Here is a 27,941-nt window from a genome sequence, read left to right on the forward strand (position 1 = left end):
ACCACAATTCAAAATGAAGGGATTACTTGTTGCTTCTCCATTGGCACTGTAGAGATGCCAATATTGGTTGGCCTTGTTTACTAGCTTTGCACATACCTTAAGGTTGATGATAGCACACCCTTTTTAAATGCATTCCCCAATTTGACTTAGTTGGAAATATGTAGTATACTTTTGGCTTAGCTTTACAAGCTTACAATTGGTGGATGCCACCACAAAATATATGGCTATAAAACTGGTGTTGTAATGCATGACCCTACCAAATGGAAGGAAATAAGCTACTTTCGGCCTAGGATGGTGGAAGCAAATTTGCTTCCAAGTCTAGAAAGGTGGGATATGGGTGCACACCTTTCAAATTCTCGAGGTCACAAGTTCAATTCCTACACTATGCAATTGGGTGTGACATCATAAGGTGTGAGCCTCAACACTATCTCGCACGAGGTCTTAAAGACCCTTGTCACGTGAGATCAATGGATGGCATTGATTAAAATCGCGATGCCTTTTTTGGGCCATCAAATATTGTAAACTCGGACAAGTAAACTACGCCAGTGCATCACGAAGTAAACTAGGGGTGAGAAACATAGAATATAATGGCTTGAAACCACATGGTTCCATTGCTCGAAGGTATAGTGTAGTGGTAAGATGTTTCCAATGGTAATCCAAGGTTTTGAGATCAAATCCTCTTTTGCACATAACATCTTACTCCAAATATTTCTAAGTCCCAAACCCAAATTCACCCTCGTCCCATGATGTAAACTATGACTTGTTGAGTAAACTAAGAAGTAAACTATGCCTGCTTAGTAAACTACAAAGTAAACTAGGAAGTAAACTATGATCGGTGTTTTGTAGTTTACTTGTCCGAGTTTACTTTATCCTATGGCCAAAAAAAGCATCGTGATTTTGATCAATGCCATCCATTGATGTCACATGACAAGGGTCTTTAAGACCTCGTGAGAGATAGTGTTGAGGGGGGGTGAGGGAAAGGCGGGCGCGAGGGCATGTGAACCCCAAAAAACAAAGGCAGTTTGTGCAATGTGAACTCCACTCGGACATCGGTAGGGGAGGGTGGGTCCAAAGGAACCACAATAATATGACACGTAGCCTAGTGCATGTTTCAGCCTTTTTAACCTTGCAAGAGGAGCTTGCATCCAGCGATGGCAGAGAGTGTTACAGTCGCGCTAGATTGGACGCCCAACACGAACCATGTGGGTTTCTACGTAGCCCAGGCTCTCGGATACTATGAGAAATCCGGTCTTTCTGTTACCCTCCTCAGCCCGCACGTTGATAATTATGCCTCCACTCCGGCTTCCAGAGTCACAAGCAAAACAGCAAGTATGCTCTGATCACCTTCTCTTTGGAGTGCATTCTTTAATCTGCATTTGGTGTAATTTCAATGCCCAATTCTATGCTTTTCTTTATCAAGGAATTACTCTAATCTGCATTTGGTTTGATTTCAATGTCCAATCCTTATGTTCTGGTCGCTTTATCTGTGGATTACAATTGACCTTAATCTGTATTTGACTCAATTTGAACCTCCAGCTGCATGCTTATCATTCACTGTTTATGACATATTTACAAGTGAAGGATGAGCTCATGTGCCCATTTCTTTGTAATGGGCACATAAGCTCATCCTTCACTTGTAAATATGTCATGAACATTTCAACCACATACAGAAGCTTATGGGAACGTGGGTTGTTTTTGCAACCATGTTACGTGATTAAAAGAGCCATCCCACACTAAAATGTGTGTGTGAAATTCTCCATTCTCCGTTTCCTGCTATAATCTGCACTTTAAAAGAAAGTGGTGATGAAAAGAAAGACGTGATGAGTGCCTGTGATTGATCAATGGTCGCCGAAGGGGTCAATAATCGCTCTCTCAGCTCCTTCATCTCAATGAGGTAAGGACCCATACATCTTTGACCAAGGTAAATGGATGAACAGTGATATAAAGGTCCGAATTTCCTAGGAGTAAGCAATGATATCTATCTTGGATCTCATAATAAACAGGGCATGCTCTGTGTCAGTCTACCCTATCTTGGAAAGCTTTCTGCACACAGTCTGTGAGTGTGGATCCCCACATAAGCCTATCTCACATTTCAGCTGATGTGCATGAACTTTAATCTATCCAATGGTAATCCTCATAAGAAGTGACATGTGTATCTGCAAGTATGGTCACATTTGAATGAAACCATCCTGGTTGATCTGTAAGAAACGTGGTGTGAAACTGCATCTTTGTTGGAAGATGAGGTGGTTCGATCCATATCGGAAACTATGAAGTTGTAGAATGTCCATCCAAATAATCTGGTTCAACTCCTGTTTATGAGCATGTCACATGCATCAGGCCGCAGATGCATAGCTACCGAGGCATGGTAGTCCAGGGAAGCTACAGGCCCTTGTGAGCCCTAATTGACACAGGGACATTGCCATTGAGGGTACAGACCAGCGAGGATGTACTAGGGAAGAAGTAGATACACGCATGTCATGGGAGATGTGCACCTGGAGGGAAAGGCCTCTGAGGATGTGCAGGCTGGTAACAAAGTGGGCATCAGTTGCAGTCAGAAAAGGCGTAGTGCAGGGTTTGTGCATGCCAAAACCAGCCCAGGCAGGCACCCAAGCGTTGGGCCAGGGAGTGGGTACTTCAAGGCCCAATAAGAATACACAAGGGACATTTTACTAAATAAACGAGTCTCTTACTGCTGCTGATCACGGGATTTTTCTGTAACACCACATCTCTTTTGTGCATTCAGTCTATTCAGCAGGGAACCCTGAATGAACCTCATGCCTCATCAGAGCAGCCCTTAATGATGCAGCTTTGGAGTTATCTTTATTAGTACGTGGCTTGGGGTTTTGAGAGCACACTGAGTTAACAGTCTCAACAGGAATGAGCCATTTCAACCTCACAATCTCATGTGGGGAATGGGCTGGTGGTGATTTTGAGACCACCATTTTTTCATTGTCCTGGAAGCCCAGTGCTGGTGTCATGTCTTTGTTTGTGGTAGTGTTTTTTGACTAGTGCAGTCTACGTGTGTCTTGTGCGTTACAAGATCAGTGCTTATGTCAGAGTATCTGACAGAGCAAGACTGTACTTAAAAGGTGGCAATGTAATGCCATGGAAGAATTCGCATCCAGTCATCCTGTAATGCCACCTAATCCCAATGGTGGCAAGCTGTATGGATGTGGCTAGCGCAATCCTGGGCAGACAATCAGCAGGTGGGAACCAACTCCTATGAAGCTAAGTAGTTGTTCGAAAGGTCTCATCAACCTCCAAAGGTGAGCCTGAAACTATGCAAGTATGACCTCATGTGGACATAAGGGCTTGCCTAGAAGGCATCATAATCTGTGACCTCTCAATCCTTTTGATCAACATCAAGCCCCAGAAAGGTGCACCATGCATGCTGCCGGGTAGATCATGGAGTCGAATAATATTGTGGATCCTGAAAAGGAGTCTTGGAAATGGGTGTATGGAAAGTATCGGGAAATCCATTACAGTAAGGACCATCTCATGAGGCGTGCTAGCTAGCATTGAGGCTGCTGAACCTTAAGGCAGCTTGCTCAAGACAAGAGCAGATATTAACACATTTAAGCTACAAGGTTTTCAAACTTCACAGAGTTGTTTATGTGCACATCTTAGAATAATAACACAGATTACAGCTTTTTTTGTGTGTGTTTGCTAGTCTTTATATTGCATACGGTACAGGGAAGCTACAGGCCCTTGTGAGCACTAATTGACACAGGGACATGGCCATTGAATGTCCAGACCAGTGAGGATGTACAAGGGAAGAAGTAGATACATGCATGTCATGGGAGATGTGCACCTGAGGATGTGCAGGCTGGTAACAAAGTGGGCATCAGTTGCAGTCAGAAAAGGCGTAGAAGGCATAGTGCAGGGTTTGTGCATACCAAAACCAGCCCAGGCAGGCGCCCAAGTGTTGGGCCAGGGAGTGGGTACTTCAAGGCCCAATATGAATACACAAGGAACATTTTACTAAATAAATGAGTCTCTTACTGCTGCTGACCACAGGGTTTTTCTGTAACACCACATCTCTTTTGTGCATCCAGTCTATTCAGCAGGGACCCTGAACCTCATGCCCCATCAAAGCAGCCTGTAACGATGCAGCTTTGGAATCATCTTTAGTATGTGCGTTACAAGATCAGTGCTTCTGTCAGAGTACCTGACAGAGAAAGACTACTTAAAAGGTGGCAATTTAATGCCATGGAAGAATTCTCATCCAGTCATCCTGTAATGCCACCTAATCGCAATGGTGGCAAGCTGTATGGATGTGGCAAGTGCAATCCTGGGCAGACAATCAGCAGGTGGGAACCAACTCCTATGAAGATAAGTAGTGGTTTGAAAGGTGTCAAATCCCCACGGATCTTCCCTCGTGATCGATCTTGGTTCGAACTCGAATCCTGCAAACAAACGAACAACAAACAAGCAAGGGGGTGCAGGCCTGACTCACCTCCCAACCATGACAGCCGTGGGCAAGCCCACAATCTTGGCTGTCCCCACCGAGCCACGAGCTGAGCTAACTAGGATGACGTATCGACCAATCTCCTCCTCGTGACGTCCCATACCGCCACGAAGCTACCCTCGCGGGCCTCGAGATCGCTGCCGGCCTCGGCTGCATAAAGCAGGTGCACGTCTGCACTAGATCCAGGCTCCAAGACCATAGAGCTCTCACAAACTCGCGAGACTCTCTATATTATAATAACTAACCTTGGCCACCCTTTTATAGGCTCTTGGCCGGTCATCGGGCGTCCACACTTGGCCGCCCGCCCGTCCATACTTGGGTGCCCGCCCGTTAGTATATCCCTAACTCAGCTCGTCAATCAGCCTGCCTAGTTCCAAGCTTCCCCAAGCCTCGAAACTAGTCTTGCATGCGTATAGCACACGGTAGATACCCACTGTGCACATGACATACTCCCCTTCCTCTAAGAGCTCACTCCTGAGCTCACTAAAAAGCCAGGGTAATCTCTCTGAAGAGAAGTCAATGTCTCCCATGTAGCGTCCTCCTCAACACGATCCTTCCACTTGATTTTGTATTCCGTGATAAGCGTATGACGCAATCTTCGTTCACGAAATCCAAGAATCTTTTCAGGTTCGTGCGGAATAAATGTCATGTCCTGGACATCTATAATTTCTTGAGGAGTAACTAACTGATCTGCTCCACCCAGTACTTCCTTAAGTCTACTGACATGAAATACAGGATGAACTTTCACATGAGATGGCAAATCCAATTCATATGCAACTGAACCAATCCGTCGTGTAACACGAAATGGTCCACAGTATCTAGGGGATAATTTCGGAGATCTACCTGTCCGTAAAGTCTCGGAATCTTTTGGAACTCGCAAATATACCATCGTTCCTTCAGAGAACTCTCTGGGTGAACGATGTCTATTAGAATAAAACCTGTCTCGGTCTTGAGCACTTCTAATAGATTCCTTCGCAACTTGTAACATTTCCTGCATATCTTGCAAAAAATTACGTGCTGCATCATGCTGAAGTCCTGAGAATCCTACTGTAACAGGTGATCTTGGTTGAAAACCGTACATAAGCATGAAAGGACTAAACCCTGTACTCGTATGCTTAGTACTGTTATAGGCAAATTCTAACATAGGAAGATAATCCTCCCATGAACTTTGTCTTTTGGATACATATGCTCGAAGCATATCCTCCAAAATCTGATTCACTCTTTCAGTCTGGCCATCAGATTGAGGATGATCTGAGGAACTCAAATTCAAAGTTGTTTCCAACTTCTCGAAAACAAGTTTCCAAAAGTCACTCGTAAACTTAGAGTCTCTATCACTGACTATGTCCTGCGGTAACCCGTACAGTCTAAACAATTGCTCGATAAACTGCCGAGCTAATTGCGTAGCTGTAATAGTCTTCCGGGTCGGTAAAAGTCTTCCCATCTTTAAGGTTTCCAAGGTTTTAATTTTTTTTTAAGACTAGAGAATATATATATCCATATATATATATATATATTAAAATATATATATATATATATATATATATTTATTCAAGAAAAAAAAATAAAAAAAAAACACAAAAGCTAAAGCAAAAGCTAAGTCTAGCTTTTCGAGTTTTTTTTTGGCTTTTGGGAAACCTTTATAAACCCCCCTCAGGTGGGCTTCTTGCCACACATCTCTCGAATTCTCAAGTTCTCAAGTTTTCAAGCTCTCAAGCTCTCGAGTTCGCTCGCACGTTCATTGTGCAAAGATCGAATTTTCTCTCCACGTACCCTCTTCATGATGTCGACCCAAGAATCAGAGTTGGAGCCCCTCGTGGAACGCGAAGGCTTGCCGGCTACGGAAGGCACTGACGCCGATCTTTTTGACGAGTTTGTGTCAAAATCAGATTTCCAAGAGTTCAAAGTAGCTCTCGAAGCTTCTTCGACGGAACGTCAAGCACAAATCGCAGCCCAGATGCAGGCTTTGCAGAACTCCATCGCTCTATTGACCACTACCCTCTCTACTTTCTCGGGAATGGATACCTTGGCTTCTGCTTTAGGCCCCAATATTACTCCGGAACCGTTCGGGGGCGAGCAAAAGCAGCGAACCAAGGAGATCGTGGACACTTGGCTACACAAGTGGCAAGTTCACTTTCAGTTTCATCCATATGATGATGGAAAGAAGATACAGTTAGCAGCAGGTTTCCTTTCCAGCAAAGCTTTGCTTTGGTGGAAGGAATTGAATCCAAAGCCAACGACTTGGGCACAATTCGAAGACATTTTCAAGAAAGAATTCCTCAAGAAAGAGGATGACTACGATGTTGTTGCCCGGTTTTCAGCTTTGACCATGACCTCGCAGCACCTCACTTATGAGGTCTACCTCCAGAAGTTTCGTGACTTGCAGATGAAGGCTACAAAGATGGATCCCACTACTCTGTTGGGGTTTTTCGTAGCTGGTTTACCCGACTCGTACCGATTACAGGTTAAAAATAATAAATGTAAAACTTTGGACGAGGCCATTCATTCAGCTCGTATCTATGATGATACGATGGTCTCTTCCAAGTCAAAACCCGTTACCGAGCAGGGGAACAAGCATAAAAGAAAGTTCTCCGCACCTATGGCTAACATGAATGAAGGCAAGTCTTCGGACCAACCTTCGAAGAATACAAGTTCGACACCAGCGAAGAAGAAACGATTCCTTAGGGCTTTGAAGCTCAAGAAGGAAGGACGTTGTTTTATCTGCGAAGAAAAAGGACACATGCGTAATGAGTGCCCGAAGCAAAAGGGTACCAAGTCAAACGCAGGACCCAAGCCAAAGGCAGCTAACCAGTTGTCTTTGACAGGTACGTCAATTACTGTACTTTCTCGCCCTAGTACTTGTTCTGATTGTCTGTTCAATTCTAAGGTATTTGGCATGCATGATCTTCTCCGAGTTTATGGAGAAGTGAATGGCCATAAAATTCACATTCTTTTAGACCCTGGCAGTTCGCATAATTTTGTTAACTACAAACTTGTGCAGAAATTGAGTCTTGACACGACACTCAGCGACCATACCTATGAGGTACGTCTACCTGCGGGCAGACAAGTTTGGGATCGCAAGGTCGAGATGCTTCCAATCCATATTCAGGACTACAAAGATACTCTGGAATGCTATGTCATGCATCTGGAAAATGTAGACTTGTTATTAGGGATTGAGTGGTTTAAGACTCTTGATGTCCAGATAGATTGGTCTAGTCATATTTTTTCTTTTCAGCATAGGGACACCAAGTATAGTATTTTAGGTGATTGTATCCATCCCTCTCAGGGACCTCTTGTAAATACAATTGATTTTGGAAATATAATGAATTCTTCTTTGTATACCGCTTTCCATTGTGTCTTGATTCCACTTTCTTCTTTTCTCATCCCTTCATTGGATGTGAATGAATTAAGTGTGTTTGAAAGCAAAGAATTACAGAAGATACTTGATTCGTTTCAAGATGTATTTCCTAAGGAATTGCCATCGGGTTTACCACCTGAACGGGCAGTAGATCATCGTATTGACTTGATCCCTGGTGCTCATCCTGTGAGTATTCCACCTTATAGGATGAGCCAAGTTGAGGAAGATGAGTTGGCTAAACAACTCGAAGATTATTTGAGGATGGGCCAGATCCGTCCAAGTAAATCACCTTGGGGTGCACCTGTGTTGCTTAGGAGAAAGAAGGACAATACTTGGCGAATGTGTATAGATTACAAAAGATTGAACAAGCTGACAATTAAGAACCGTTATCCTCTCCCTAGATCAGATGACCTAATTGACCGGTTAGCAAGAGCGAAATATTTCACGAAGATAGATTTGCGTACTGGCTATCACCAGATACGTATTCATGAAAGGCATGTCGAAAGAACCGCCTTTCGGACTAGGTATGGCCATTACGAGTTTCTCGTATTACCTTTTGGGTTAACCAATGCTCCAGCCACTTTCCAACAAATGATGAACGATCTTTTTCGTGAACATTTGGGAAAATTTATGGTGGTGTTCCTGGATGATATTTTGATTTATAGTCGTACTCTTGAGGATCATGTCAGACACCTCACGATTGTCTTATCTATTTTAAGACAGAATCGACTATATGCTAAATTGAGTAAATGTGAGTTCTTTATGACCGACATCATTTACTTGGGACACAAGATCACTAGAGATGGATTGAGCATTGACTATGACCGAGTTCAGAAGGTTTTGGACTGGCCCATACCACGAACAGTGAAACAACTTCGTTCTTTTCTCGGTTTTGTTGTTTTTCTTAGAAAATCTGTACGGGAGTACTCTCAGCTCACACTACCGATGACCGACTTATTGAAAGGTCGTGGACGTAAGTCCAATCAGCCTATCACTTGGAATAACGATTTGGATATGGCCTTCAGACTTTTGAAAGATAAAGTCAAGGAAGCACCTATCTTAGCATTGCCTGATCCTAGTTGGCCTTATGTTCTTGAAACTGATGCCAGTGACTATGCTATCGGGGCTGCTTTATTTCAAGATGGTAGACCGGTTGCTTTTGAAAGTAAAAAGCTAGACGACACTCAATCTCGTTGGCCAACCCTTGAGAAGGAGCTTTATGCTGTGATTCATGCTCTCAAGGTTTGGAGACATTATTTATATGGCTCCAAGTTTGTGGTATTGACTGATCATCAGTCAATCAAGTATGTGTGTGATGCGGATGATTTGAGAGGCACCTGTCAAATCCCCACGGATCTTCCCTCGTGATCGATCTTGGTTCGAAACTCGAATCCTGCAAACAAACGAACAACAAACAAGCAAGGGGGTGCAGGCCTGACTCACCTCCCAACCATGACAGCCGTGGGCAAGCCCACAATCTTGGCTGTCCCCACCGAGCCACGAGCTGAGCTAACTAGGTTGACGTACCGACCAATCTCCTCCTCGTGACGTCCCATACCGCCACGAAGCTACCCTCGCGGGCCTCGAGATCGCTGCCGGCCTCGGCTGCATAAAGCAGGTGCACGTCTGCACTAGATCCAGGCTCCAAGACCATAGAGCTCTCACAAACTCGCGAGACTCTCTATATTACAATATCCATTCCCGAGAAAGTAGAGAGGGTAGTGGTTAATAAAGCGATGGAGTTCTGCAAAGCCTGCATCTGGGCTGCGATTTGTGCCTGACGTTCCGCTGAAGAAGCTTCGAGAGCTACTTTGAACTCTTGGAAATCTGATTTTGACACAAACTCGTCAAAAAGATCGGCGTCAGTGCCTTCCGTAGCCGGCAAGCCTTCGCGTTCCACGAGGGGCTCCAACTCTGATTCTTGGGTCGACATCGTGAAGAGGGTACGCGGAGAGAAAAGTCGATCTTTGCAGAATGAAAGTGCGAGCGAACTCGAGAGCTTGAGTGCTTGAAAACTTGAGAACTCGAGAGATGTGTGGCAAGAAGCCCACTAGAGGGGGTGCAGGCCTGACTCACCTCCCAACCATGACAGCCGTGGGCAAGCCCACAGTCTTGGCTGTCCCCACCGAGCCACGAGCTGAGCTAACTAGGTTGACGTACCGACCAATCTCCTCCTCGCGACGTCCCATACCGCCACGAAGCTGCTCTCGCGGGCCTCGAGATTGCTGCCGGCCTCGGCTGCATAAAGCAGGTGCACGTCTGCACTAGATCCAGGCTCCAAGACCATAGAGCTCTCACAAACTCGCGAGACTCTCTATATCCAATAACTAACCTTGGCCACCCTTTTATAGGCTCTTGGCCGGTCATCGGGCGTCCACACTTGGCCGCCCGTCCATACTTGGGTGCCTGCCCGTTAGTATATCCCTAACTCAGCTCGTCAATCAGCCTACCTAGTTCCAGGCTTTGTCAAGTCCCCACGGATCTTCCCTCGTGATCGATCTTGGTTCGAAACTCGAATCCTGCAAACAAACGAACAACAAACTACAAAGGGGGTGCAGGCCTGACTCACCTCCCAACCATGACAGCCGTGGGCAAGCCCACAGTCTTGGCTGTCCCCACCGAGCCACGAGCTGAGCTAACTAGGTTGACGTACCGACCAATCTCCTCCTCGCGACGTCCCATACCGCCACGAAGCTGCCCTCGCGGGCCTCGAGATTGCTGCCGGCCTCGGCTGCATAAAGCAGGTGCACGTCTGCACTAGATCCAGGCTCCAAGACCATAGAGCTCTCACAAACTCGCGAGACTCTCTATATTATAATAACTAACCTTGGCCACCCTTTTATAGGCTCTTGGCCGGTCATCGGGCGTCCACACTTGGGTGCCCGCCCGTCCATACTTGGGTGCCCGCCCGTTAGTATATCCCTAACTCAGCTCGTCAATCAGCCTGCCTAGTTCCAAGCTTCCCCAAGCCTCGAAACTAGTCTTGCATGCGTATAGCACACGGTAGATACCCACTGTGCACATGACAAAAGGTCCCATCAACCTCCAAAGGCGAAGCCCGAAACTATGCAAGTATAACCTCTTGTCAACCTAAGGGCTTGCCTAGAAGGCATCATAATCTGTAATCTCTCACTCCTTTTGATCAACATCAAGCTCCAGAAAGGTGCACCATGCATGCTGCTGGGTAGATGATGGAGTCGAATAGTAACCTTTTTGTTTGTGGATCCTGAAAAGAAGTCTTGGAAATGGGTGTATGGAAAGTATCAGGAAATCCATTCACAGTAAGGACCATCTCATGAGGCCAGCTGCTAGCTAGCCTTGAGGCTGCTGAACCTTAAGGCAGCTTGCTCAAGACAACAGCAGATATGAACACATTTAAGCTACAAGGTTTTCAAACTCCACAGAATTGTTTATGTGCACATCTTAGAACAATAACGCAGATTACGGCTTTTTTTTTGTGGGTTTGCTAGTCTTTATATTGCATACGGTATAGTTGATTGCTGCGGTATGTGATTTTTGCAGCATTTGCACTTGCTCCCTCAGAAACTGTCATCAGCTCTCATTTACCACCAATCGATCCTCGTAAATTCAAGCTTACAGCAGTTGCAACATTATTACAACAAGACCTAAGTGCCATTGGTAAGTGAGGCTATCTCATTTCAGTGCAGCACATCTTCCATTTAACTTGTTAGTAAGAGATTAAGAGTTCCACAAAACATTATCTTCTGGGATCCATGAACATTGTGCAAAAGTTATGTATTTGTTGACAGCTTGTACAATAATCTCTGGTTTATGTGTATTAAAAAGTTATGCTGTTTCCTATTATTTTCCCAGCACTGAGCACTGCTGTTGTAGAAATGATATTGGAATCCTGATCCTCGAAGTGAGAGGACATTTAGGCTTGATTTCATTTTCTCGGCCAGTAGCTTACTGGTGTTTTTCCATCCATGCATTTTGAAGAGAGCTGTTATCATGATCCTCTGTCTGTGTGAGAACTTCCGGAAAGGTGAGATCCTTCTGTTTGTCTCTCTGTTTGTTTAAGTATGTCTTGGAGAAGGTGGCAAAATGTGCAAGATTCTCCTATACATGCATTTTGACAGATCAGTCATGCATTTTGAGAACCTTCTGTTCATCTCTGTTTGTTTAAGTATGTTTTGGAGAAGGTAACAAAATGTGCAAAATTCTCCTATACATGCATTTTGGGATCTCTCCCAAAGACAATCAGCTCAATTTAGAAGAACAGATTGCACATGAATTAGGATGGGAAAGACATTCAGCTCAATTTAGTTAGAAGAACAGATTGCACATGAATTAGGATGGGAAAGACATTCAGGCGAGAGAGAGAGAGAGAGAGAGAGAGAGAGAGAGAGAGAGAGACCAATAAGTAGCACAATGTGTCCATCAGAACACTGAGTGCTGAGCGATAGAAAAAAAATGAAAAGAAAGAAATTGCTAACGGCGCTGTGACAGCCAAATGGCTGATACAATATGTCACTATGTGGGACGAATGGGAGATAATGTAGCAAGAATCAGATAATGATGCCATCCTCCTCCAACACAGATTGGAGGGCTGTAGTAATGTATCTTGTCTTAGATGGTAGCACTCTTTATGTTGTCGAAGAATGTTTCGGATCTGCAGCTGATGGGTAGAAGGTCAGGATGCCCACGGTTAGTCTAACCCTCAGAATGGATCTAGCCCTCTCTGGTGATCCCCTGGTGCATGGAGTCGGAGGATCACGTGTTTGGATGGCAGCCTCTAAAGTGGACAGGTGTGCACCAAAAAAATCTGTACCACGTATCATGTCTGGTTGAAACTAGAGCTTCTATAGATGGTACAAAAGTTGGGATTGAGGGACCGTGTCGAAAACCTTTCTGAAGTCCACAAAGCAGCAATACACATGTTACTTCCATGCCCTCGCCTCCTATAATGGCTTAGAGAGTAAAGATATGATTTAGAGTAGTGGTTTCTTCTGAAGCCTACTTGACCTGGGCTCTCTGTCCCTGAGAAAGAAAGAAAGATATATTAAGCATCTACTAAAGACCCAATGGGCCTATGAGACCAAAGTGATACGATAATGTCCATGGCATATCTCATCATGGAACAGAAAATAAAATAGAAACAAAACAAAGCTATCTCACTGGTGATACAAAATTGTCCATGGAGACCGTAAGTGTTACAATGTATCCATGAAGTGACTGAATCATGGAAAAAGCATAAAGAAGAAAACCAACTAGAGCTGAAAGAAAAACATCCACGTGAATGTCAATGATACAGTGAAAGAATGGTGTGGGATCAATGTGGGTCCTTGGCATCAATGTCTGCCTGGGCACTGGAGGCTCTCAAGTCCACAAAAGGCCAAAGTGGGCTATGAGACCAAAATAGTACAATGGAGATTGAGGGGCTTGTCCTAGAGCTATCAATACAGAGTATGATTCTCAGCACAAATGTCATGTGGTGAGTCGGGGATGTTAGTGTGACTTCTGCCAAGTACTCCTCTGAGAGGACTGCAAGTTCTACTAAGATGTCACGTGGTGAGCTGGGTGTTAACCCAACGTCAACGATTGGGCGCTCAACATCACTTCCACACTTGTGGGCCACATCAACACTAAGCAAAGGGAGCGAAAGAAGCCATCATCAAGCAATAAAGAATGAACGAAGCCAAACAAACCTAAGCAATCAAGGTCATGTAGGCTATGAAGTAGCTATGGACTCAAGGTGGCATACCCCAGGTGTACATGCTTGCCTAAGCAAGATAAGATTAACTCTATTGAGTTGTAATCTTGTATAAATTGTACTTCAAGTTGCGTGTCTTTTCGAAAAAGCCCAATCTGATGATCTATCCTTTGTGGAACTAAACTTCAATGCTAAAGATCTTCCCATGCATGGTGAAGATGAGAATTGGCTCCACATTCTAATAACAATAGATATCATACCCAAAACTAGTGGTTCTCGTTTGTCCGATACCGATGGTAAAGAAATCACCCCTGTCATGACCACGGAATCTTTCTGTAGTCGTGAGACTCCAGTTAGACTGTACCAAGAACTGAGCCTAAGGAAAATTGTCAGCTTGAAAACTCCACAAGGAAGGCACTAGATACTTGTTTGAGCTTTAGGCATCCTTGGACCCCCTCGAGAATTCAAACGTGGTTCAAACAAGCATTGTTGAACCGAGTATAGGTTCTATCACCGAAGCATCAAAATAGAGGTTGCGGATATGCAAAAACGCAATGCACGCGTGCACCAACAAAAAAGTTTGGTTTTTTTTTTGAAAAAAAAAGTGGCGTGGCGTTGATGACATGGAAATGGTGATGTGGCACTGACACGTGGTAGGAAAGTAGCGCAAGGTCATCGTACAGGCTTGGAATGATGCAACTAGCTTTTGAAAGCAAAAGATTAAAAGCTTTTTAGAAACTAAAAAGAGAAGAGCTTTTATTATTAAAAAGATGATTTTTGGACTATAAGTGAGTTTTAAAGCGCTTTTCTCAAGTGCTTTTGGGCAAGTACTATAAATCCAGCTATTCTCTCATTGTTGAGACATGTAAAAAGACAAGAGAACTCTCTAGTTCTAAGAACTTGTACTCAAGACTCCTCCAAGGAGTTTTATCTAATATAACTCGGAAAGGGGGCTGAGGGCACCGTTGGAAAGAGGGCATCGAACTGGATCAAAAAGCTAAAAGCCACTTTTTCAAAAAGCAGCTCCAGGGCCAAAAAGCAAGGCTTTGAAGTTGTAAAAGCATAAATCAAGAACTTTGGATATTATTAAAGCAAAAGCAAGGAGCCAAAGCAAAAGCACAGGAATAAAACAAAAGCACATGAATAAAGCAAAAGCATGGTAAAAAGTAGGCATCCCCTCAAGTATTTAAAGGACCATGCACTCTCTAGGTGGATCATAGAAGAACTCTTGGAGGCTCATAGGAGAAGTATGTGGAGAACTTCCTTGGGAAAAGAAAGAACATCACCTCTACACTTGTGTACTCTTGCGCTGCCCGCCAGTGGTTCCACCACTATTTTTGTGCGTCTGTCCAGCTGCGCCAGCCGCCTTTGCCTTATGCAACCAGCATAACCAGCTGCCTTTTTCAGCTCTGTGCGCCACTTGCAACACCAGCCACAACGCCAGTGCCACCGTTTTTACCTACCCAGTGTGCCGCTAGCGCTCCACTCTGCCTACGCTGCCTTCACCCTCTGGCTGCGTTGCCCTTGTGCCACCGATAGCCGGTTCTGCTACTGCCTCCCATCATTGCCTGCTGACCTGAAGAGCCTGCACCGCCGGCTCCTTACTCTGTGCACAATTTGCAGCCACCACCTCCACTTTGTGCGCTGCCTGTGCACTACTCTCCACCCTAAAAGCATCACTACTGCAGCATCTATCCCCTCGAAGTATCCTGTTTGAGCAACACCAACTTCTCTAAACCCTCAAGAAGGAGGGAAGTTATTTTGTGGAGACACTATCTAGTTGTGAACATTTCTGAGATTGATTTTGTTCAGATTGGATTGAGAACAAAGAGCTTTTGTGGATACTTGGGAACAACAGTTTGATTCATTGGATATTGGTACTAGCCCGGTGTAAGACTCTTGTGGGTCAACCTTGTGGTGAGCTCGGCATCAGCTATCTTGTGTCTCGACATCGACACCTTTGTTTGATATTGTATTTATTTGTTGGTCCTGGCTTGGAAAAGCCCGTGGATTGTTCCTGAAATAAATTCCTGAAGAGGTGGCGGGGCCTGTTCCCCACTCAGCGTGGTGTACCGTGTGAAAACCCCTATTCCCATCTTTCTCTCCTTCTCTCTCTCTATCTTTATCTCTCGTATACGTGGTTGCATCTGTCATTGCACGCTCCGTTGGGCTTACAGTGGTATTAGAGCAAGATTTCTCTTGAAAGAAATCTTTTCTGGGGTGATAGAACCATGTCGAGAGTTGAGGGAGATCAAGGACCTCAAGAAGGGAACAACTTTGAAAACAACCCAGGACATCCATAAGAGATCCAAGGCCGCCAGTCTCTCTCTCATGAGACCGTAGTCATGACATCATTTGAATATCGAGAATTTCAAAAATTCAAAAGGTGTCTTTAAGATGAAGAGTTCCTAGCTTGGAGAGCCAAGAAGGAACAAGACTACAGAAGGGCGCAACTGTTTGAAAACTTTATCAAAGACTAGACCACTGAAGCCGAAGGTGTCGAAGCCGCTAAAGCATACTTACGAGGTAAAGGGGTTTCCTTTAGAGAAGAACCTAGAGCTACCCGACCCATCCCTCACGGAGGACAGAGAGAAGCTACCCCTAGACCCGCTCTATCAGATGAAGCCTCTTCTAGCCAAGAAAAAGAGAAGGCGGCAAAGGAGCCTTCAACTGGCAAAGCAGACTTCAAGCCAGGAGAGAAAAGTGTAAAGTTTGATACCTTTTATGGAAAGCGAGACACTCAGAAAGCTCTATCCTTCATCAAACAGTTTAATGCCGCCTTTGGAGGCGAGGACTTCTCCGAAAAGTCCATACTCCGCACGGTCTGTATGCACTTGAAAGATGCCGCCTTAAATTGGTAGCTAAAGGTGGTCCAAGAAGGGACCGAACCTACCTCATGGGCTGATTTCAAAACCATGTTCAACAAGAAGTTCCTTCCCGCTACCTTTGAGGCAGATGTACAGAAGGAATGGGATGAGGTAAAGCAAAAAGTGGGAGAAAGGTTGGCAACATATCTTAATAACTTTTCAGCCATCTCATTAAAGTTTACCTTATATACTCCCATTCCGCCATTGATGGAAATGCGAAATTTTGTAAATGGATTGCAACCAAAGCTTTATCAAGCAGTCTATACGATGGGACCTAAAACCTTGGAAGAAGCCCAAGACAAAACCTTGTAAGCCGAAGCATTATATATGCCTTGGATGGTGGGCAAATCAAAGAATGAGAATCGAGACTCGTCCCAAAAGAAGAAGTATGAGGATTGTTTTGCAGATATTCTTGCAGGAGAGCTACCTCTAGAGAGACCGGAAGATCATAAGATTGACATCATGCTAGGAAGTATTTTCAGCAAGATTGACTTGAAGAGTGGATACCATCAAGTCAGGATTGTTCTAGAGGACATTTACAAGACCGCATTCAGGACTACTTTTGGACTTTATGAGTATTTGGTGATGCCTTTTGGTCTTACCAATGCCCCGGCTACCTTCAACTGAATGATGGAAAGAATATTTCAAGCACATAGAAAGTTTGTAGCTACTTTCTTTGATGACATTATTATGCATTCAAAGAATGAAGAAGAGCATCGAAAGCACTTGGATATGGTATTTCAGGAATTATGGAAGCACAAGTTGTATGTGAATGGTAAGAAGAGTGAGTTCTTTTTGTTAGAGATTCACTACTTGGGCCATATAGTGTCCAAGGAAGGAGTCAGGATGGATCTAGAAAAGGTCAAGGCTATTGTGGAATGGCCAGAGTTGACTAGTGTGCATACAGTTTGAAGTTTCCTTGGCTTATGCTCTTATTACAGGAAGTTCATCACGCGGTTTGCTGTGGTAGCAAGTCCACTACATGATTTGACACAGAAAGCCGTGGGATTTCGGTGGACCAAAGCTGAAAAAGAATCCTTTGAAGCACTAAAATTTTATGCTAGCAAAGGACGGGTATTGATCATTCCAGATTTGTCGAAGCCATTCGTGTTAGAATGTGATGCTTCAGGAGATTGCATTGAAGCAATCTTGAACCAAGAAGGCCATGCCATGGTCTATGACAGTCGATGTAACATGCAACGGAAGTATTTGTAATTTGAGGATCTTGTCACACAAATACTCACACTGTCTTCTGTATCCTAAGCCCAGTTTCCAGAAACGGCGTTTCCAAGGCCCTGTTTTTCCAGGGTTTAGAAACCTGCGTGCTGTTTTTCGCCGCCATTCTGCGCGCTTATTTCCGCCGCCTGTTTGGAGCTGCCCTACCCATCTACCTTGTCCTCTACCCCTCTACCTCCACATCAGCCCTCTACCATGCCCTCTACCTCTACTTGGGGCCTCCACCTTTGCCATCTAAGCTCTACCAAGCAAGGAGGAGTCGCACCTTGCTCTCAGCCTGCAGGACTAGAAAAACAGCCTTCACTTCTCGAATCTCTCCGAGTCTCCCGACCTCGAACCGCACAAGTAACATGGCTCGGACTCCGGGTCCTTTTTGGCAGCATGTGGAGCAAGTGGGGGGTTATGCAGGATCTGGTGGCTCCAGGAAATGGAGATGTAGATATTGTGGGTTGGTCAAAACGGGGAGTGTCACCCGTGTGAAGGACCATCTTGCTCATGTTCCAAACAAAGATGTAGGGCCATGCCCCTCTGTTCCTCTAGATGTTCGGGAAAGCCTTGAAATGTGGAGGCGAAAGCGTTTGGCCATTCCCGAAGAGGAAGTATCTACAGCAATGGGTGGTCAAGAGCATGAAGCTGGTTCAAGTCAAGCAGCAGCAGCAAAGAGGACCAGAGGCAGAGACACAAGATCAGATTTCTCCTCTACCTCAGTGTCGGGTGTGCATGCAAGGAGGACTCCTTTGCCAGGTGATGTATCACATTCACAAGACACCCCTCCAATAAATACTGTACAAAGGGCTAGCATCCAAGCAGGATTTCAAAAGCAAGCAATTGCAGAGGCAACTAGGGAGCTCACCCGGATGTTCATACGGTGTGCCATTCCCTTTCATGTGGCCAAGACAAATCAATGGAGGAAGACCATGAGGGCCATCAGTTGCATTGGATGCGAGTGGGATGGCCCTACATCTGAGGCTCTGCGGACACGAGAGCTAAAGCGGGAAAAATCATGCATAGAAGTGCAGCTACAGCCCTTGAAGGAAACATGGAAAAAGTATGGCTGCACTGTATTGTGTGATGGGTGGTCAGATGTACGCAGGAGAAATGTATACAATGTTTTGGTGTCATGCTGCAAAGGCACTATGTTTTTGAAAGCCATTGATGCCTCCCTCCCAGGTCTCACAGTTACAGGTGCATTTATTTGGACACATATAAGGGAGGCTATAGAGCAAGTTGGGCCTGAGAATGTTGTGCAGGTGGTGACAGATAATGGAAGTAATTGTAAGTCTATGGGCTCTATGCTAGAGGATGAATTTCCAGCCATTGTGTGGACCCCTTGTGCATCACATAGCCTCGACTTATTGATTGAGGACATAGGTCAAATACAATGGGTTGAAGCCATCTTTCGCACCGGACGAAGCATGGTGAAGTTTGTGAAGAAGAGGCCAAAAGTCTTGAGCATGTATCGGGCCTACAGCACTCTTGAGCTATTGCAGCCTGCAGCCACCAGATTTGCATACATGTTCATTGTGCTTGAGAGACTCCTGCGAGTCCGCAGAGAGTTGGTACGCACTGTCTACTCAAATGAATGGCTAGAGTGGGATGAGAGAGAGAGCCCCAAGGCAAGAGCTTTTGTGCGTGATGTCATGAGAGAGGAGTGGTGGGTAGAGGTTGAGGGGTTGATCAAAACTCTCAACCCCATCTACACAGTGTTACGCATTACAGACATGGAGGGCAGTACTCTAGGCCTTTTATACGAGTACATGGACAAGATTGGGGAGGCTCTCAACAAGCAAGACTACTTGAGAGCAGAGCAGTAAGTCTCCTCAGTCATGGCTACCCTTGCTTTACTTCTTATCTTTATTTTACTCGAGTCTTTACATTGGTCTTGACTCTTGACTCTTGTTTTTTGTCCTTTTTTATCTTATGGTTTGATCTCTAAAGGGTTGATGAAATCAAGGCTGTGTGGAATCGGCGATGGGATTGGTTTCACAGGCCGATTCATGCAGTAGCACATGTATTGCATCCTTTGTGGCGAGATGAGGAGCAATACGAGAACGAGGAGCTAGAAGAAGGCTTCATGACATACATCAGGAACTTGACATCTGGTAATGTGCACATGCTGAAATGTATAGAGGATGATCTCTTGGCCTTTCGCAACCAGACAGGGAGCTTTGGTCGAGAGACTGCAAAGCTTCGAGAGACTCAGCTACAACCTGTCTCATGGTGGGAGAAGTATGGAAATTGTGCTCCCACGCTGGTAATTCACTACTCTTAACTACAGTTTACATAGTACACTGTACAATGTGCATCTTTCTTGTTTCCACTTAGTTCTAATTTCTAATTGTATGTGCATTTCAATAACAGAAACGCATCGCCATTCGAGTGCTCTCACAGGATTGTAGTTCGGGTCCATGTGAGAGGAATTGGAGCACTTGGGCCCTCTTCCATACAAAGAAGAGGAATAGGCTGAGTACCGCTCAGCTCGAGCAGTTGGTGTTTTGTCATTGCAACCTCCAGCTCCTTGAGAGGAATGCCCGACATCCGGAGCCTTCGCAGGTGAATGTGGATAAGATCGACATCAGGAGGGAGAGGTTCATCCCAGAGATCCCACGGAATGAGCGTGATATGTACACCTTGCTTTATGAGGAGCTGACAGTGCCGAGCCACAACACCCGCTGCACCACCCATTCTTAGAGGCAGAGGGGGGGATCCATCGCTTCCACTTCAGCAGAGGCAGAGGACCACGATTCTACCATTTCTTCATCTGAGCTTGCCGAAACTCCGTTTCCCGCCGTGCTCCGCACCCCCGTTTCCGAAACTCGTGGAAACTATGATCCTAGGTTTCGCGAGTTTAGCAATCCACTTTAAGTCTTCAAACTTTAAGAGATTTGAGAGAGAGAGAGATAGAAACTGTACACCGTATGGGGTCCCGAATTACCCACTGAAGGACCCCCTATCCCATTACTGGAATAGTATTTGCTTTATTTCTTTGAAGAGATTGACGGTGGATTGACGATAAGCCAAACGCAAGATCTAGGAAGACCAAGAGTCGGGCTAAACTGTACGCGGCTGTAGAAGCACCAATGATGACCAATCTTGAGCCTATGCACTCTTCCCAATGGATGTAGGAAGGCTGCAAATCTGAGGCTGAGAGAAGGGGCTGATTGGGACTGTTCTAGACTATGTATGAATGCTGAGTTTTACCTTCACCAAGTGGCTGTAGCAAAACGATGCATATGAGGGTGCTGAAAACTTTATGAATGCTGAAAACGCAAGGGGTACTGAAGGCTGAATGCTGTAGATGCTGCGTTTTACTATATGGAGGCTGAATTGGTCAAGCGTTTATGCTGATGAGGAAAACGCTGAAGGCTGATGTGCTGAATTCTGCAATTGCTTATGCTCCTTGTGCTGAAGGCTCCAAGCGTTGAGTTCTTCAAGGCTGATGATGATATGAATGAATGAAAGGACTACATGCTCAGCTATTTATATGGACAAGGGATGCTGGTCGGCTGGCTACAGAGCTGGCCGACTACATCTGTCCTGGAAAAAATATATAAATGATGTAAAAATGCCCAATAAAGGAATAATACTAGATAAATTCTGATGAGTGCTAGATGATATCTGAAGGCTTCTGCAATGGTCTAGATGGCCTACATGCATCTGGGATGAATGCTATGCATAAATGCACACATGTCATGATGCAAACTCTAAGGCTTCTACATGCATGAATGCATCTCTTCAAGTGGGTTAAGGGACTTGGACTGACTGATTGACTGTCTAAGGCTGAGAATGACCTACGTAGCTCGTGCCTGACTTATCCTGGACTGAGGATTACAATGGGGTCACGGTGTATGACAAATATCATCCTAAAAGGTGCTAATAATGACAATGTTGCACTGATGATGAAGAGCCATCTTGTCACCGTGCACTACAGTGCAGAGTGCATGTGGCAGTCCAAGACTTCAAGGAGCCGAAAAGACCGCACCCACTTACGAGAAAGAATTGATGGCTATCATGCATGCCTTAAAGATTTAGAAACACTATCTTATGGGTGTTGAGTTTGTTATCAAGACAGATCATCAAAGTCTTAGGTATTTTATGTCTCAACCTAAGATATCAGAAAAGCATATAAGATGGGCTAGCTATTTGGCCCGATTTCATTTTCAGATTATGCATACTTATGGGAAAGACAACAACGTAGCAGATGCTCTATCTCGAAGACCCATGACCCATGCAGTTTCCATGGGATATCATTTGAACTTCACTATGATGAAAGATCTTTATGCTACAGATGAAGATTTCAAAGACATTTGGGACAGGTTGCAAAATGGAGACTTGGTGACTTTTTATGTCATCAAGGAAGGGTTTCTTATGAGGCAAACCCGTTTATGTGTGACCAAGGACTTGAGACCAAAAGTAATGGAAGAATGCCATGGCCCACCTTATGAGGTATCATGATAACTCAAGTTTTGAAAAGTTATTTCTTTTGGCCTAGCATGAGAAGGGATATTGAGCAATATGTTCGAGAATGTTTGGTTTGTCAGAAGGTCAAGTTTGATCGACAAAAATCCATAGGATTGTTACAACCTTTGCCAATTCCCAACATTCCATGGGAAAGTATTGCCATGGACTTCATCTTTGGATTGCCAAAGTCAAGATTTGGGAATGATGGAATATGGACTATTATTGATAGGTTCAGTAAGCAAGCCCACTTTATTCCAGTGAAGAAGACTATCCATGCAGATCATATGGCAAGATTGTTTATTCAACAGATCTTCAAGCATCATGGATTACCCAAATCCATTGTAAGGGATAGAGATCCTCGGACTACGAGTTTCTTTTGAAGAGCACTTTTTGACAACATGGGGACAAAGCTGATTTTTTCTTCGGCTTATCATCCTCAAACAGATGGGCAAAGTGAGATTGCCAACCTCACTATATTGGATATGCTAAAGTGTTATGCTCTCGAAGCGAAAGATCAATGGGAGAATTACTTGCCATTGGTTGAGTTTGTCTATAACAACACTGTTCACTCTTCGACAGGCAAAGCTCCTTTTGAGATTATCTATGGTAAACCATAATTGTTGCCTATTTTGAAGACCAAGGAAGAGATCTTCCATGCAGATGAATTTGTTCGAGACTTGGATATGGCCTTTGCATAAGTTTGGAAGGCTATTGAGATATCTCAAGCCAAGCAAAAGAAAGAAAGCTGCAAACAAGCATAGAAGGAAGGTCACTTTTAAAGAAGGGGATTGGGTGTTATTGCGATTCGACAAGGCAAGACTTAGAAAATCAAAAGCTAAGGAGCTCAAGGAACCCAAGCTTGCCCCTAAGTATCATGGACCTTTTCAAGTTACCGAGAAGATCAACGATGTATGTTATCGTTTGGATCTTCCAGATCATTAGATCATTGGAGGATACATAATGCCTTCCATGTCAGTTTATTAAAGCCATATACAGGACTACCCCCAGAGGAGCTTGTATTGGAGGATCCACCTGAAGTGGAAGAACAAGAAGAAATCTTACAGCCAGAACAGATTGTATTCCATTCCGTGAGAAAAAGAGGAAAGACAAACAGTGGTCATAAAATTCCTCTCGAAGTTTAAGAACTATTTGCCTATGGATGCAAAATGGATGCCAGAAGAGTACTTCAAGGACTACCCAGATATTCTTCGAGCTTATGAGGAAGTAGTTGGTCTAGATGTATTTGAAGTACAGGCTTGAAACGCCGTGTGATCAAGACAGATTTAAGAGGGAGAGATTGTACCCCTAGCCCTCTTCATTGTATATATATTTATAGTGAAATGGAATTGATCATCATCTTGCTTATGTAATGGTCTTGATTGGATATGCTCTAGCTTGGGTGGCAACGATGCCAGAAAGCCCAAGGAGCAAAATTTGTATCTTGGTCATTGCGGCTAGATGGCCAAGATAACTGTATTGGATTTTGCAGTCGGGCGGTCAATGCGACCAAATGGCCCAGATGACTATATTATTGGATTTGATAGTCGGGCGGTCAATGCGACCTGATGGCCCATATGACTATTTATGAACTCTCGGGTGGTCCTAGAGACCAGATGGCCTTGAGGGAAGTTTAAGCGGTTCTTGTGACCAAATGGCTGAGCACGGTTTCGATGAAACTAGACAGGACAATCCATGAACAGGAGGATCATTATTTGTGCATTGCATACTGATGTATGTGTGAATTTCTTTGACTTTGTGTGCTGTTTTTGATGCATGGACAATGCTTGGATTTATGGCATGTGATAGTCCATTGGGCTCAAGACTACCTGGCTAGTACCTGGAATACCCAATAGACATGAATGATGCATACTTGTTTGTTGACTAGCTTGTGTCTAGTTTTTGCTAAAGGTGACTATGCATTTATTATATCTAACCCTTGTTACAAGCTATGAAGAATATGTACCATCAAGAACAAGGACATCGGTCAAAGAAAGGCATAAAGATGTTGCCAGAGGAGCGGAAGACACCACGTATATGAGGAAAGACCAGATGCACAAGAGCACCAGAAGGGGCTAGTACCACGATCATATGCATGCCACAGTTGAGGACGACTCTGATGTAAGAGGGAATGTAACCATTTTGTCCTCCATGCTCTTTGCACATGATAGAACTCATGCCTAGGCCCTAGACACATGGATAGGATGATGGACACATGGAAACAGGGTTCCTAAAGTTGGAATTGGAAAAAGCACTCGTCTGGGTTAAAAAAGCAAGAAAAAGCAAAAGTCAAGCTTTGTTGACTAAAAAGCTGAGGGCACTGTTGGAAAGAGGGCATCGAACTGGATCAAAAAGCTAAAAGCCGCTTTTTCAAAAAGCAGCTCCAGGGCCAAAAAGCAAGGCCTTGAAGTTGTAAAAGCATAAATCAAGAACTTTGACTATTATTAAAGCAAAAGCAAGGAGGCAAAGCAAAAGCATGGGAATAAAACAAAAGCACGGGAATAAAGCAAAAGCATGGTAAAAAGTAGGCATCCCCTCAAGTATTTAAAGGACCATGCACTCTCTAGGTGGATCATAGTTGGGAAGCTACCACCGGCGCCTCGCCCAACAGCATCCTCCTCAATCCGTGCTCCACTCAGCAGCACCCTTCTCCGCCGGCACCCTGCCTTGCCCCTCTACACTTGTACTCTTGAGCTGCCCGCCAGTGGTTGCGCCACTATTTTTGTGTGTCTGTCCAGCAGCGCCAGCCGCCTTTGCCTTGTGCAATCAGCATAACCAGCTGCCTTTTTCAGCTCTGTCCGCCGCCTGCAGCGCCAGCCAACGCCAGTGCTGCCGTTTTTACTTGCCCAGTGCGCCGCCAGCACTCCAGTCTGCCTACGCCGCCTCCACCCTCTGGCTGTGCCGCCCTTGTGCCACCGATAGCCGGTTCTGCTACTGCCCCCCGTCACCGCCTGCTGCCTTGAAGAGCCTGTACCGCCGGCTCTTTACTCCATGCACAGTCTGCAGCCACCGCCTCCACTTTGTGCGGTGCCTGTGCACTACTCTCCGCCCTAAAAGCATCACTGCTGCTTCCCCTATCTGCAGCATCTATCCCCTCGAAGTATCCGGTTTGAGCAATACCAATTTCTCTAAACCCTGAAGGAGGTAAGTTATTTTGTGGAGACACTATCTAGTCGTGAACATTTCTGAGATTGATTTTGTTTGGATTGGATTGAGAACAAAGAGCTTTTGTGGATACTTGGGAACAACAGTTTGATTCATTGGATATTGGTACTAGCTTGGTGTAAGACTCTTGTGGGTCAACCTTGTGGTGAGCTCGGCATCAGCTATCTTGTGTCTCGACATCGACCTCGGCCCGATCTCGACATCGACACCTTTGTTTGATATTGTATTCATTTGTTGTATTGGTCTTGGCTTGGAAAAGCTCGTGGATTGTTCCTAAAATAAATTCATGAAGAGGGGGCGGGGCCTATTCCCCACTCAGTGTGGTGTACCGTGTGAAAACCCCTATTCCCATCTCTCTCCCCCTTCTCTCTGTCTATCTTTATCTCTCGTATATGTGGTTGCATCTGTCACCACTGCACGCTCCGTTGGGCTTACACCATAGCCCTTACGAAGGCCTGTTTCAGGCTCAAAAAAGAGGAAAAAAGTAAAACCTATCAAAATTCTTGCAGAAGATTCCCTTGTGATTAAAAATGGCCATTATTGGCTCTGTTACACTGGAGCTGTGGAAATCCACAAAGACTTCTGTTGAAGTTGGAAAGTCAATAGGGAGCAGGGAGCACAACCAACACAAACGCTTGCCTTCTTATGCAAGGCCGAAGTCCCTCCCCATCCTGCTCAACCCCAGAACTGGAAAAATTTAGCTGTTTGGCTAGGCGGAAATGGAATCAGGAGTTGGCAAGAAAAGACAGCGAAGCCAAAGCTAGGATGAAAGCTTGGGAAAGGAAGAAGAGAAAGGAAATTCAAGGCCTGTCTTTGAGCATTTCTGCAACTACAACATAGGAGAGAGAGTGACAAGGCTAATGATTCCATGGGGAGCAATCCAGAAGAAGTTTTGAGGACCTGCTAACACCGAGGTAGATCTAGCTGACCCTGGGAAGGAACCCAAACCTGTATATATTGCCAAAGATCTCTCACTAGATGAAGAGAAAGATCTCATTGATCTTCTCAAGGAATATCGGGACGTGTTTGCATGGTCATTCTCTGACATGAAAGGAGTACACCCCTGCATCGTCATGCTTATGTGGGCTCTCTGTGGTCTTCTTATGAGATTTACTAGAAGATCCCAGTGGGAGAATCACCATGGCACTACAGCGACATTAGCTTTCTTTTGGAGGTGTCCCTGGAGTTTTGGCAGAAGCCGCAAGTTTGCACTCTTCTTGTGGCTGATAGCCCATGGTAGACTGCCTGTTAGCAAGCAATGGAGATGAGTGACGGACTTGCTTCTGCTTGTCCCAGATCTGCACCATCAGAAACCATTGAACATTGTGCTTGGGGATGCACAGAGGCCCTAAGTCTTAAGAGCATGGTGTAGGATTGCATTGCTTATGTCATATATTAAGACAGGAACCTTACTATGTTACCTGGAAAGTTGTGTCGATTAAGAACTGCAACTTTTGTGTGAGAGCAATTCTTTAAAAAAAATAGAAGACTCCTTATGTGGGAAAAAATTAGCAACGTGTGCTCCACTCTAGGACATGATATACATGTTTTTCTTTTGTGACTGCAGCAACACTAAAGAAAAGTGGGATATCAAGACCACAGGACCTTGATGGGTGTACATATGCATCATATGGGGCTCGCTTTGAAGGCCGTATTGTACAAAAGCTTATACAATCTGATGGAGGAAAGGGCCAATTTGTGGAGATGACACCTGAGAAGCTTGGCATATGGGATACTTTAGTAGCAGGAAAAGCAGATGCGACTTGGATCTTCAAAGGTTGGGAGGGTGTGGAAGCTCGGCTAGCACAAATTGGGTTGAATGAATTTAGCCTGACTGATTATGGGCAAGTTGATTCATGGCTCTCTCTCTCTCTCTCTCTCTCTCTCTCTCTCTCTCTCTCTCCCCCTGACACTTGGAATGCAAAATGCAGGATTCCATATGGATACTCTCCGGTGATTGTATGCCTTCCTGATACACTCAAGTAAGGTTGCCATCCTTTCGTGTTTCTTGGTTGCAAAGTGCTTTCCTTCTCCTATCATCTCCATGTTTCAGGAACAAACCACATATGGTGAAGAGCTTTCTTAGTGCGAGTGGGCAAGGTTTTGCTTATGCAGCAGCCAATGTTGAAGATGCATCAAATATACTGATGGTAATTCAATGTATTGGCTATTATAGTACATTTGTCCACCCTTGTCCGCATAGATTTGTGCATCTGAAACCAGTCCATCCCTTATGTGGCAGGCAATTCACACATCTATTTTATGGTAACTGCAGGAAATAGCTAACAGGGAAAATCCAGGAATGCCCAAGATGCTGGAGCCCAATTTCGTTCTAGAGTCATTGAAATACCTGTCAAAGAACTTCCTTGATGACTCAGGTGAATGGGGGTTTATGGCTCCAAATGCATGGAAGAGATTTGTAGACTGGTTGAGTGCACAAGGGCTTCTAACGACTTTGATCCAGTCTCGGAAGCCGGTGCCAGGATTCAGTGCCTCGCTTGAGGATCTGCGATCAGGGCATGCTGGTGATGTTGTAAAGCCTTCAGATTTGAACCTTCAAGAGATTTTTACAAATGCCTACCTAGCATAGAGCTGCTGAAATCCTTAATAGCTTTTGCTGCATCAAGTACACTATCAACCTTGAACGTGTGAAGAAAAATGTCAAGCACAAGGGCTTCTGTGTTGTGTAGAAGATGTAATTATGGTTGCTTATCCCAA

At 44.7% G+C, this 27,941-nt stretch overlaps 2 protein-coding genes across 2 annotated transcripts; both read left to right on the forward strand.

Moving 5' to 3' along the window:
* The first annotated feature begins 1,106 nt into the window (after positions 1-1,106).
* Positions 1,107-27,941, forward strand: LOC147629981 (uncharacterized). The gene is made up of 6 exons (XM_086811534.1): positions 1,107-1,329; positions 11,346-11,462; positions 26,791-27,067; positions 27,155-27,205; positions 27,277-27,373; positions 27,499-27,941. Exons 1-6 carry the CDS (start codon positions 1,152-1,154, stop codon positions 27,811-27,813), a joined length of 1,035 nt encoding a protein of 344 aa, XP_086667660.1. The 5' UTR covers positions 1,107-1,151; the 3' UTR covers positions 27,814-27,941.
* LOC147629982 (uncharacterized) lies at positions 17,899-19,931 on the forward strand. Its single transcript, XM_086810900.1, has 2 exons — positions 17,899-19,410; positions 19,539-19,931. Exons 1-2 carry the CDS (start codon positions 17,951-17,953, stop codon positions 19,870-19,872), a joined length of 1,794 nt encoding a protein of 597 aa, XP_086667026.1. The 5' UTR covers positions 17,899-17,950; the 3' UTR covers positions 19,873-19,931.

This window comes from Cibotium barometz, chromosome 17 (assembly GCF_041138505.1).
Source record: "Cibotium barometz isolate CiBa-2024 chromosome 17, ASM4113850v1, whole genome shotgun sequence".
Classification (NCBI taxonomy): domain Eukaryota; kingdom Viridiplantae; phylum Streptophyta; class Polypodiopsida; order Cyatheales; family Cibotiaceae; genus Cibotium; species Cibotium barometz.